General features: G+C 35.5%; 2 protein-coding genes across 2 annotated transcripts; one reads left to right on the top strand and one right to left on the bottom strand.

Annotated features, from left to right (window-relative positions):
* Window positions 1-4,774: 4,774 nt before the first annotated feature.
* LOC132612666 (protein VERNALIZATION 3-like) lies at window positions 4,775-7,547 on the bottom strand. The gene is made up of 3 exons (XM_060326781.1): window positions 7,537-7,547; window positions 5,990-6,161; window positions 4,775-5,062 (listed from the first exon to the last, which is right to left on the bottom strand). The coding sequence occupies exons 1-3, from the start codon at window positions 7,545-7,547 to the stop codon at window positions 4,775-4,777; spliced, it is 471 nt and encodes a 156-aa protein (XP_060182764.1).
* A 4,885-nt stretch (window positions 7,548-12,432) lies between these two features.
* Window positions 12,433-13,313, top strand: LOC132612665 (uncharacterized). The gene is made up of 2 exons (XM_060326780.1): window positions 12,433-12,561; window positions 12,759-13,313. Exons 1-2 carry the CDS (start codon window positions 12,433-12,435, stop codon window positions 13,311-13,313), a joined length of 684 nt encoding a protein of 227 aa, XP_060182763.1.
* The last annotated feature ends 359 nt before the right edge of the window (window positions 13,314-13,672 follow it).

The raw sequence follows: 13,672 nt of genomic DNA, 5'->3' as shown, positions 1-13,672 counted from the left end.
ACCATGCTAGTATTGGGATGACACTGTTTGAAACCCTTTTTGAGCGAAGGTGTAGATCACCGATTGGTTAGTTTAAAGTTGGGGAAGCAGAGTTGTTAGGGCCAGATTTGGTCTATCAGGCTATGGAGAAGGTCAAGTTGATGTAAGAGCGTTTGAAAACGGCTCAGAATTGCCAGAAGTCTTACACAAATATGAGACAGAGAGATTTAGAGTTTGAAGTTAATGACTGGTATTTCTTAAGCTCTCACCTATGAAGGGTGGCATGAGATTTGCTAAGAAGGGGAAGCATAGTCCCGCCATATTAGACCATACAGAATCCAACGAAAGGTTGGTCAATTGGCTTATGAGCTTGAGTTGCCACAAGACTTGATTATTGTGCATCTAGTGTTTCATGTGTCAATGTTGAGAAAGTGTGTGGGAGACCCGTCATTGATTGTCCCGACTGATAGCATAATAGTCAATGATACTTTGACTTATGAAGAAGTCCTAGTGAAAATCCTTGATCGCCATATTTGCAAGTTGAGGACTGAGGAGACAGCCTCAGTAAAGGTTTTGTGGCGAATTCAGAAAGTTGAAGAGGCTACATGGGAAACCGAAGAAGACATGAAGTCCAGCTATCCCTATCTCTTTGAAGAATCAGCAGAAACCGGTGAAGGTACTATACCTTCCCCTCTCAGATCTTCCCTTTTACAGTTTCTACGTTATCAGTATTCAACCTGTTAGACAGTCAGCTTAGTAGTTGTTCAGTTCAACAGATAATTCAGTTCAGACCCTTTTCAGTTCAGTTTTCATGTGCTCATGTCAGTTAGTGTGCACATGTCTCGGCAGTCACTCTTTATCAGAATCCATCATTCGAGGACGAATGATCCCAAGGGGGAGATAATGTAACACCTCATATCGTTAGAGTTCTAGTGGAAAAACTGAAGGTTTGAACGTTTTCCGAAAATGGTTGACAGGCCTATTTGGGGAAACCATAAATCATTGATTAGTTGGGAATTTAGGAAAGTACCCTTAATGAAAGTTGTAGTACGTAGAAATACCTTTATAACAATATAAGGACCAGGCCAATGAGAGATCGGAGCAAGGAGATATGATCGTCTCAATATGGCTAATAGTAAGGCACTTAAAATTCTATAGAATCGGCCAAGTTTTCGATACGTCTGCCTTCCAGTCAAATTTCGTGAAAATCCGTTGGGAATTTGAGGAAACTTAAAATATGAAAGTTGTAGTCCTTTGAAATATATTTCTAACGGTATATTGTGGAGCCCAAACAGAGCTCTGTACAAGAAGTTATGTTTATTTTACCGAATACTGTGCAGAACCGATACAGGTCCGTTGTGCGGGGGCGTGCGCTGGCCCCCCGTCGCACACTGATCGGGTCAGGGCGCGTGCCCGTCGCATGCGTTAGGGAATGTTCATGATTCTCCCTACGCCTCATTCTTCATACTTGTCAGTAATTTGACTCAAAGTACAATTTAGCCCTAGTTTCATGATATGTCATAGAATTGTTATCTTCTACGGTTGCAGCTACAGAATTCGTTCATGATTGTCAATTTGAATATCATGAACTCAACACGTAATCTTTATAGACTTATGTATTGTTACCACATGAGTCTCAGTCTAGAAATTCAGTATGCTCAGAAACAGTCAGTGTTTTCAATTCAGTCCAGCATGTCTATTTCAGTTCAGCATTGTTTATTGTTATTATGGTCTCAGTCCTTATTAATTAACCATAATTAAACATATGTGATTTTGCCCAAGGGCACAACACAGTCTTGTGTATACGTATACATGGCCGAGGCCATTGACTGACGCACTACTAGGCAGAGGCCATAGCATGCATTTATTATTGGGCCGAGGCCCCACATATACAAACACAGATAACACAGATGATTCAGATACAGAGCAGGGAGTATTCATATCTCTACTTCCTTGCTATTACAGTTACAGTTATCAGTTTCAATATTTTACTGCTTCAGTTGCTTTACATTCCAGTACAATTCAGATGTGCTGATGTCCCTTTTATTGCTTGGCACGAGATGCAGGCAACGATATACAAGTTGACGACTCAGTTCTTTAGGAGTGCACGTATCAACTACTGGTGAGCCCCAAATTCCTTCGGGGCGTTGTCAGCTATCTAGTTATTTCAGTTTATAGACAACTCTATTATTCAGTATTCTTAGAGGCTTCATAGACACAGTTCAGACAGTCAAATATTTATTATGTTAGCCTTGTTGGCAGTTGTTCAGTTGTTTTGGTTTAAGCCATGTTGGCTACGTTCAGATATTTCAGATTGTCTAAGTATTTTCGCATTATGATTTCAGTCAGACCTTTAGTATATCAGCATGTGTTTAGTTGCTTCCACATTCAGTTATGTTTTTGATATCACATGTTGATTCAGCCAGCCAGTTGGTTCGCTCGGTCACATGCAGTCAGGCACCGGGTGCCGTGTTACGTCCAGGCCCAGGTTCGGGGCGTGACAGGTAACTTACTACGATAACTAAAATATACCGATAATCAAAAGACTCTTTAAATCCTTAAAAACTAAATTAAAAGTTGACGATACACTTGATCAAGCTTTGTAAATAATATTCTCAGTACTTATATCATCATAGGAAAACCAATTGTTTGACTATTAGGGTCCATAACTTGTATCAAAGAAGTCTATTATTTTTACTGATTGATAAACGACAAAAGCAATTGTTTATGAATTTACCATTACTTTACTAGATATACGCTTATATCCAACGAATTTCTGATGAATCCGGTTGAACAGCTCAACAAATGTGCTACGGAAATGTTGGTCGGAAAAACACATATTACTAGCTAGTAGTGTATAGGTAGCATGAAATGGATATATGTTAGAGATATTGAATGCGACCAAATATTCTTTGTAATGGACCCGTTTGGCCATGATAATTTTTCACTTTTTTCCAAAAAATTATTTCGCTTTATTTGAAATTCAACATTTGGCCATGAAGTTGTATTTGGAATTTGAAAAATACGTAAAATCTTATTTTCACTTTTTTCACTTTCAATACATTCAAACAACCTAATATTCTTTGCAAAAACTATAGCAAAGTTAGGGGTGAATTGAATATGGACAGACTACAAATGCCTACATTTAGGAGGAATCTCATTAAGGATCATTGTAATATAGATAGGAGGATAGATAGAAACTATGCTTTTGTTGTTCCTTGATGTATATTTTGTATAGCAGAAGAGTTAATCTATTTATGTAACATATTTTTGTAAGCTTAAAAGAAATACTATCACACTTGGTATGGAACCTGTCCATACAAGATAGGTACAGAGGTGTTAAGCCTATGTTTTGAGGCTTCTGTGAAGTTAATAAAAGAACCCCTCGATTGAGGGGAGATTGATTAAAAAAAAAAAACACAACTCCAATTTCAAAATTCCAAATAAAGTGAAAAATATTTGATTTTCATGGCCAAACGCCTACTTAATGTTTTCTATGGGCAACATAATTGTTTGCTATGAGAGTCTATGGCCATCAATGGGAAAACATCGATTTGTTTTTGGTTTAATACATAGACAATCCCTTGAAATTGGAGTAAAATTCTCTTAGAGTATACTCGAACTACGATTTGTTCTAATTGAACACTTGAACACATGATAAAATGTTCCTATTAGACACTTTTGGTTCAAATTTTGAAAAACTTTTGCGAGTGTTCTCAAGTGCACATTACATAAATAAGTTAACCATTTAAAATATGTCACCTTCTTTAATTATATGCATTAGCTTTAGTAAGCCGTAAAATCTCACACTTGTTCCAATTGAGCCTAATGTGTATAATTAAAGGAGATGACAAATTTATTGTGGTTAACTTAACTACCTTATAGACGCTTGGGAATACATTCTAAAACTTGAAGCAAAAGTGTTTAATAGAAGCACTTTATAATGTGTTCAGGTGCTCAATAGCAACAAGTCGTAATTTGATTATCTAAATGTAATTTACTAACAAATATAAGAGGATTGTGTATGTATTAAGCCATTTGATTTGTATTAATCTAACAATTGGGTTGGCAGACTGTATGTGCACCAACAGGAATATGGCGTCAAAATTTCAAGCAAAATTTAACACGAGAAATTTTGCTGAACTTTATAATCTTGGTTTACCAGTTGCAGCTGTGTATTTTAATTGCCAAAGAGAGTGGAAGTGGTGGGAGAAGACTGATCCTAGGTTGAATAATTACCTGTATTTAGCTCCATTTTTGTATTGGCTTTACTGATTAAAAGTAGCTAATAAATATTAAGTGTGATCAATACCTTTTTGGTAAAACTATTTAAAATACCACGAAAGTTATTTACAAGAAATATAAATTATTAAAAAGTCAACACTCTCTTGTACGCCCAGGATCGGACTGGATACTTAGAGCATGTACGCCCAACTGATGCGAGAATATGTAGTAAAAATCTTGATCAGACCAAAATACTTAATTATAACTGAAATGAAAAATCATAAGTTAATGACCAGTGACCACTTTTGAGTTTTGGTTGTGTCTAATTATGAAAATTACTCAACCTTCCCCACAATTATATATATTTCAAATTTCAGATTATCTAATTATCAGCACAAGTAAGGAGGAGATTATTCGTGAAATGACAAAAGGCACAAGTGCCCACATAACTGCAGTTATTTTCTTATAAATTAGTATCTTTATGGACCTCTGGCATTACATGTATTGGCACATTTTAAGCCACCACGAAAAAGAAATATTTGAAAGACGCATATATATTAATGAACTTGTTTTATTTCTTGGATATATTATATAAGTTGTGCAAATATATATTAAAGTAAACAGCAGCAACAGGAAGGCCAAGATTGTAAAGTTGTGCAAATTCTCTTGTATTGAAATTCTGCCGACTTCGAGGAGCATAGAAATTTTCTCGACGCAATTGAGGAAATAGCACAAAAATAAACCGATGTATTCCCATATTAGGACGTGGGCTCTCATATGATACAACTTCATTGCCTAAAACACAACAAATAATTAAATAAGTGAATTGCAAAATCATATAATGAAAGAGATTTTTATACTACAAAATAGTGCAAAGTGGTTATTTTAAAAAATAACCCTAATCTTTTTTTTTTTTTTTTTATAAAGTTGAACCAGTATATCAGCGAATATACAGTTATTATTACTTCATATACACTTGTATACATTAAGAATATACATGTGCCGGTATGTAAATATTTTTCTTGCAGTATGGCTATTTGTGTAAAGTTTCGTACAGAAAATTCATGACTAGTGTTATGACCTTTTTAACTCGGGTCATTTGCACGATTTCCCTTCAAAGGTACCGGTTTTTAATTTTTTTCCTTCGCCTAATATTCCGAGTTTGACCACGGCTCAGTCAAAAAAAAAAAATTGCAAAGTAGAGGTTTGTAACAAAATTAGGCCTACTGGGGCAAAAGTTAGGCCTTAAGGCAGACTTTTGTCCAAATCTCTGCTTTGCAAATTTTTTTTTTAATTTTTAACTGAGCGGGGATTCGAAGCCGGAACCCATGAGTTTTTTGGCGAAGGTCAAAAATAACAATTTGAGGGACAAAAATTAAAGGCTAGTGCCTTTGAAGAGCATTCCGCGCAAAAAAAAAAAAAAAAAAAAAAAAAAATTGACTCTCATTATGTTGTATGTATTATTGTGCTCATTCCGTTTCAAAAGAATGAAGTTCGAGGATCCATATTATTGACATTCTTGATCATGTCTGATCAAATTTAATCTTGTGGAAGATTCAATATAATACTTTCTCTATCTCAAATTTATGTGGCATACTTTATTTTTTAGTATGTTTAAAAAAGAATGTCATATTTTTATAGTTGACAACGAGTTAATTTTGAAATTAAATTTCCATTTTAACCTTAATGAGATGATTTTTATAGTCACAAATGTTTAAAGCTTATTTTAGATCACAAATTTAATAAAATTATTTCTTCTTTAATTTCGTGCTTAGTCAAATAGTACCATATAAATTGAGATGGAGCAGGTAATAAATATTAAAGTCATGATAACACTTCTAGTGTTGTAAACCACTCTTAGGTTAATAGATCTTGTGAATGGATCCAATACGTCTCCTATCACTCTACCAAGTACAATTGTATCTCTTCCTCTTGAAATTTTGTTGATCCTGATGTAACTTCTTGCATGAACTCAATGAATCATGAGCAAGAGAGTGTGCTATTTATAGATTTGTTATGCTATGTTCAAATACTAGCTAGCTTCATTGTCATTTTGTGCTATCCCAAGAATCTAAACCTTTTTTCTTATCTCTTTCTGTGCAACTTGGAAACACCTTAATATTCGATCTTTTTCTGCAACTTGAAAACTTCCATACACGCATGAGTATATGCAACCTTATTCTTCTCATCTTGTTTCTACGCTACAAGTAGATCTCTAGAGATTATCGACAGTGACAACATTACTTAAGCTTCCTTGAGTTAAAAGGAGCTAAGATTCTTAGCTTTGTTAGATGACATTTTATCCCAGGTTCCCTATTTAGGGGTACGTATGTTTGATAGGAAAATGGTTTTCAAGAAAATAATTTCTGAAAACTAAGTGATTTTGCCACTTATTCCTAAGTATTTGGTAAGTAAACAAAAAATATTATGTATCCCAAAAACATTTATCTAAAATTTAGGTAAACGCTACGCGGGTAAAGGTTGGGTGGAAGGGGATGATGAGGGAGTGCGGTAGGGTATAGGAGGGTGCAGGGGGCTGAGCTAAGGGGGGGGGGGGGAGACGGGGAGTTTGAGGCGGGTTGGGGGAGGGGTGGGTTAGGGTCGGAGGGAGGCAATTTTTACTTATTGAACTTGTTTTCCAGAAAGTAGGGAAATTAATTTTTTATTTTTAAGAAAATCATTTTCTAGAAAAAATGTTTTGTTGTGGCCAACTAAAAAAGAAAAAATTAGAGAAAATATTTTTCTTCGTACCTAACATAGCCTTAGTGTTTAAGTTAGAAGGATCTAACTTATAAACACTAACCATGTGATGAATTTATCATTTATCAATGAATTTTAAACCAGTGTGACAGAACACCCTGCTTAATAATTTTCTAAGTTAATGATTTTACTTTTTATGGACGATGGTCATATGAAATCATTTGCTAATTTTCTGTAATAATCTCAACTTCCACTTTTATTATTTCCATTCAATTAAATTTGAGTATCGAGCATGTGTATAAGTTCATAATATTATTGTGACTTGCTGCGATGGTTTGGGTGGAGATTTGTGGGGTCCAAAGTGGCTTTGAACAAGTTGAAAGCATAAAACAAAAGATGAAATTTCTGGTGTCTAGTGCTAGCGATAACGATGCTAAAGAAGTGTGATAGCGTTGAAGAAAAATCAACAGCAACTGCATCAACGTTGAAGGAACGCGATAAAGCGCTATAGAAACATTACCAATGCGATGCCCACAACATTGAAGGAGCGCACTGAAGAAAGAAAAATTGAAAATTATTGCGACCGTGTTGTATACTCGAAGGGTATAAATATGGATACTAACGAATTCTGACCTATTTGCCATTTTGATAAAAGAGGAGCTCGTGAATGATTTCTTCTAGGATTTTGACTTCATTACTCATTTAGAATTAGAGATTTGACCGTTGACAAAGTCAAAATCAATACTTAATTATAGTATCTTTGAATGTAAAAGCCGAACAAGTAAAGGAGGGTGCGCACATGGGTGTGCCATATTTGGTTAGTGCATGTCAAAATCAGAAAGTTCGAAGAAGAGAATAACTTGCCTTTATTGGCCTATACTATGTCTCTCTCTCCTTTTTTTTTTGGTAAAGTTCTACTGGTTGCTGAGAGCCAAGAATTGGGAATATGCAACATAATAAGTGGCCATGAATTAAAGATTGGCAAATCATCTATCTATCAAATCTAGTTGACTGACCGGCATATTATTTTGTTGGATATATCAATATTTGGAGAAACTCTCGGGCTCCCTATCCTGTTTCTTATGATCAAGACACATGTAAACGCTCTGATCTCTTCTCCTTTGGACACTCATATTTCTCTCCATCTCTTATATTTGATTAGAGGCGAATTCATAATTTGCACTCTATAATTTTGAGCTTAAATTTTGTATATTTTATCATTAAAATTACGGATGAAATCTAATATTTATTGAGCTTTTGTTACTTTTCACATATATATAGTTATGTTTCGCGTACAACATGGCGAATAAAGTGGTCAGGGGCGTATCTATATGTGGGGCATGAGTTCAAGTGAACCTATGCTCCTCTTCATAGACCATGTATGATCATATTATAGTTCTCTAAAATTACTTAAACATATACTTATGCTTCTCTCTGTAATCATGCATAATAATATTATATTTCTTTAAAATTACTTAAACATATATGTATGTACTTATGGGGGGTGGGTATTATATATATATGGAGAGAGAGAGTCTCCTCCCGCATTTTAAGTAAAAAAAAAATTCTTTCTTTCTTTGGTTTATTCTTTCAAAATCTCCAAATCTGACACATTGAAATCATCGCTATCTCCTCCTTTCATCATCATTAATTGTGCATAATTAAATCGAATGTCTATATTAAAATTAATAGCATTGGGTCGAAGGATGTAGCATACAGTAAATGGATTCAACCGATCCCAATATTTTCGACATGGAGAATAGATACACATTTGAAAAATTACTAAAATTGCAACTGTTATGCCCTATTTTGAACGGATCCAAGATAGTTTGCAACTTCCATTTTCTTCTAACTGGTTTTAAAAGGGTTAGAGTCGCCACCTTGTCTTTTAGGAAAATCAGGAAATCTATATGTATTTGTGTGTCTACTCCATTTTAGTCCATGAAACCTATGAGATTCTAGATAAGGGTTTTATTTACCCCGAGGGGAAGGTATTAAGCATCCCTCAGAGCCTGTCCGAAGACAGTCCTTAAACTTAGTTTAACTGAACACTAGAGGGAGATTATTTATCTGTTTATCATTATTATTACCTGTTTTCAAAATGTTATGACTTCATGAAAAGCTACACTAGGTGATAATATATTAAGTATATACAATGTATAAAAATGTATTTATATCAAGTATCAAGTATTCATAAAGAATGTATAGTAAAAAGGAATATATAAAAGAGTATAAAGAGAATGTACCTCGTAAGTATAAAAGTATATATGTTAGTACAAAGAGTGTATATATATGTTAGTGTAAAGAATGTACAACTATATTAAGAATATATATAAAAAAAAAATGTAAGACTATGTAAAAATAAATATATTAAGGATATAAAGAATGTGCGTCTATGTATATTAAAAGAATGCATGTATATTAAACATATAAAGAACATATTTCAAGTGTAAAAGGAGTCCTTTTCATATAATAATGTAAGTAAAATAAAAGAAAGAAGAAAGAAGTTTGAAAAAAAAAGGCATCAGCTGGGCGAGATCCAAATCCGATCATCTTCTCCGGTTGCCGATCCACGAATATTCGAGCATCTCAGCTGGTGGCTTGATCTCCGATCGAGGACAGAGAGATAAAGCAAGCAGCATATGAAACCCAACATCATCATTTCATCAAATTTCTCAAGTCCAGGCAATTTGGGTCTCTAATATGGCAATTTACAAACATCCAGCTTAAATGCCAAGTAAGTTACTTAACTGAATTGCCTTTATGGAACTTCCTTTTTTTTTTTTTTTTTTTCATCTGCATCCCTTAAGAGAAAAGGAAGGATTTGTGTAGTCAAAGGGAAGATTTGATTGTGGAATAAGTGATGGCCGGTGGCCAGTCCACGATGGAGGCTGGCCAACCCTCACTAACTACGACTGTTCCAAAAATCAATCCTAATCCATTACAATATTCAGATCTGTTCAAACCAAAAACCTTGAATGATTCATTACATAGTCAGATACAATCACTGCCCCAAATTCCAATGAAACCAGTAACTTTCCTACATGGGGTGCCATACATTAAATACACTGAAGCAGAAGTTGATCAGATGAATGTCATTGAAAATATTCAGTATGCTGTGGTAGGGAAGTTCTCATATGGCCAGCCAGATATTGAACAACTTCGTTTGATAATCCCTGCACAATGTGGAATAAAAGGTGAGTGTAGAACAGGTTTTCTAAGAAACCGCCATGTGCTTATCAGATTAAGTCTTTTTGAAGACTTTGTGAATTTCACATCAAAGCCTGTATACTACATTCAAGATAGAGAGGGATACTCGTACCAAATGAGACCACTGATCTATGATTCGAACTTCAAGGTTGATGAAGAAACATCAAAGACAATTGCATGGATTTCCTTCTCAAAGTTATTGCCTACATACTTTGTGAAGGAAACTCTTTTTTCAATTGCATCTGCAGTGGGTATTCCTATACAATTGGATATGGCTACCATCAACAAGACTAGACCTAGTTGTGCTAGGGTCAAGGTTTTAGTAGATTTGTTAGCGGATTTACCCAAAACAGTGAGGATGGATATTGAAAATGAAAAAACAGGAGCAATAAGGACCGTTAATGTTCAGATTCATTATGATTACCTTCCTAAGTATTGCAAGGAATGTAAATTACAGGGACATGATGAGTATGATTGTAGAATTATAAATCCAGAGCTTGCTCAGTATGACAATGAAAGGGAGGAAATGCCAAAAGAGAATGGCAAGACAAAACTTCAGAAAAGCTCTGATGAAGTGCACAATAGTAAGGAAAGCAATAAAGATCTCCAAGAGGATAAAGAAACTGAAGCAAAAAAGGCCAAGAGATTACAAGTAGAGGAGCAACATAATAAAAAACAGGCTAATGACAATGGCAAACAAAAGCAAGAGGATGGAAACCAACAAGGATATGAAGGGAAAAAGAATTATGGGAAATACAATTATAGAGGATACAATAATTTGTACAATTATTCTGCTAGAGTGTTGGCAGGTGGAAGAGTGTTAGGAAATTCGGGAAATTGGAATCCCATCAAAGACAACAGAAACTTCAATGCTGAGAAGGGAAGTGCAAATCATAGCAAACAGAATGAGACAACAGTCACTGCTACATGCAACAAATTTAACACTTTGGTGGACTTGGAGGAGGAACAAGAAAATCAAAATGAAACACAAGAAGGAAGCACACATAGTAGCAATCCTGTTAAAGAGACAGCTAGGCCATGGGTGGATGCTGCCTTTGGGAAACAAACAAAAAATAACAAAGCTATGAAGGAGCAGGGAAAGATAGATAGCAGACAAGAGCAAGATAATAAGAAGGAGAAAGGGGTAAGGGATAATCAGTCAGAGGAGATAGCCATACAAGATTCAGAAAGAACAATTACAGATATCGTGGAAAATGATAACAAAAAAGAAGATGATAACAAACAGATTCCTGAAGGCCAAGACGTACTTCAACTCATAGAAGTACATGACAGTGTTAATTCAAGCTCATATCAGCAAGAGGAATTAGCTAGACAACAAGTGGATCAAATGAAGGACTTACCTGAAGAGCCATCTGATGCAAACAATATGGGTGAAGGAGATACAACATCATCTGCAAATAAGGAACAAAATAATGAAGCCAGGACACAAAATAATGAAGCCAGGACACAAAATAATGAAAGGGCAACACAAGCAAGGGATCAGAGAGATCAAAACAACAAAGATACAGATATAGAAAAGCAGGTAATTTCAGGAAATCATAAGTCTCAACTGGTAGCCAAAGATCATGAAAACACAGCACAAGAACAAGTGAATCAGAATAAAATAGATATTGGAGAGGAAGAAGCAGGTGAAACTATTAGTTCTGATTTAATGGAGGGCAACAATAAAGGAGATATTTCCCCTAAACACTTGACAAAAACTAAAAAGGGTCACAAGGCAAGAGATAAAAGTGTTCCTCCCAAGACAGTGGGAGGAGTACAAACAAGGATGGCCTATTCTAAAGGAGATTCTCAATGAATAGCTCATTAATATGGAATATAAGGTCTGTAAACACTCAACAGGCCTTTGAGAGGGTAGTACTATTGCATAGACAAAAACATTTTAATTATGTTGTCTTACTGGAGCCTTTCCAGCATGTTAGACATATTGACATGTACAAATTGTGGTTAAATATGGGGACGTCATGGCATAATGTGAATGGGAAGATTTGGATTTTTGTGGATGCAGAAATTCAAGTAGAAATAATGAGAGATACAGAACAACTGTTATCTTGTAGATTCACTCATTTGGGTGATGGGCAAGAGTTGGTGCTTACAGTTGTTTATGCGAGTACTGATAGAAGTGGGAGAATAGCTCTATGGGAGGATCTATATGACATGTCTTCACACATCACCATCCCATGGCTTGTGGGTGGGGATTTTAATGTCATTACAGATGACATTGAGAAATTTGGGGGTCTTCCTGTACAGTTTGCAGAATCAGAGGATTTTAGATAATGTATAGACATTTGCCAATTGATGGATCTTGGTTTTACTGGAAGTATGTTCACATGGTGGAATGGGAGATCTGATGAGGCTTGTATATTTAAAATATTGGACAGATGTTTGGGAAATCAGGCTCTGCAGAATTGTTTTCCTAATTTGGAGGTAGAGCATCTCATTAAACACTGACCACTCCCCTTTGCTGGTAAATATGAGAGCAGACAGTAGACCAATTAGGAAATCTTTCAGGTTTCTTAATTTTTGGGTGGAGCATGAATCTTTTCTAGATGTAATCAAAGAAAATTGGGTGGAATCTTATGGCTCAGACCCCTTCTTTAACTTTTATAATAAGTTAAAAAAAGGTGGGAAGAGCTCTTTCTAAGTGGAATAGGGACACTTATGGTGATATCTTCAAGCAAATTGCAACTCTGGAGGAAGTGGTGCAGGTGCATGAGCAGGAATTTGAACAGAATCCTACAGGGCTTAACAGGGAAAGGCTACAAAGGGTACAAGCTGATCTGATCAGGTTTTGTGCTATTGAAGAAAAATTTTGGAGACAAAAAGCAGGGATGCAGTGGTTTCAGGATGGAGATAGGAACACAAAATTCTTTCATTCTCATGTCAATGGAAAGAGAAGAAAGCTGCAGTTACAAAGAATTCAAGATCATACAGGTACATGGCTGGACACTGAAGAGGAGATTGCGCAGGAAGCAATCAGATTTTTCTCAGACCAATTCAAAGAGGAAAATATCTCTACAGATTTCTCTATGCTTGATAAGATTCCTAAAATGGTTACAGAAGAACAAAATCAACAGCTCTATGAAATGCCAGATGAAGTAGAGGTGAAAAGAGCAGTTTTTGGTTTAAATGGAGACAGTGCAGGTGGTCCTGATGGTTTCACAGGAAGATTTTTCTAAGCTTGTCGGGAAATTATTGCAAATGACTTGGTGAACATTGTGAGATCTTTCTTCTGTGGGCATGAACTCCCAAGGTATGTAACTTGTACCAATTTGGTTTTGATACCAAAGAAGAAAGAAATTAATACATTTTCTGATATGAGGCCAATCAGCATGAGTAACATCACTAGCAAAGTTATCTCAAGAATCATTCATGAAAGGTTGATATATCTGCTGCCTGAGATCATTTCACCTCAGCAATCAGGATTTGTTAAAGGCAGGAGTATTGTAGAAAACATTCTGTTGGCTCAGGAAATTGTACATGATATTAGGATTAGAGAAAAGCCTGCAAATGTTGTCATTAAGCTTGACATGGCAAA

Source organism: Lycium barbarum, chromosome 10, assembly GCF_019175385.1.
Source record: "Lycium barbarum isolate Lr01 chromosome 10, ASM1917538v2, whole genome shotgun sequence".
NCBI lineage: Eukaryota > Viridiplantae > Streptophyta > Magnoliopsida > Solanales > Solanaceae > Lycium > Lycium barbarum.
This window is presented reverse-complemented; position numbering and strand designations above follow the sequence as displayed.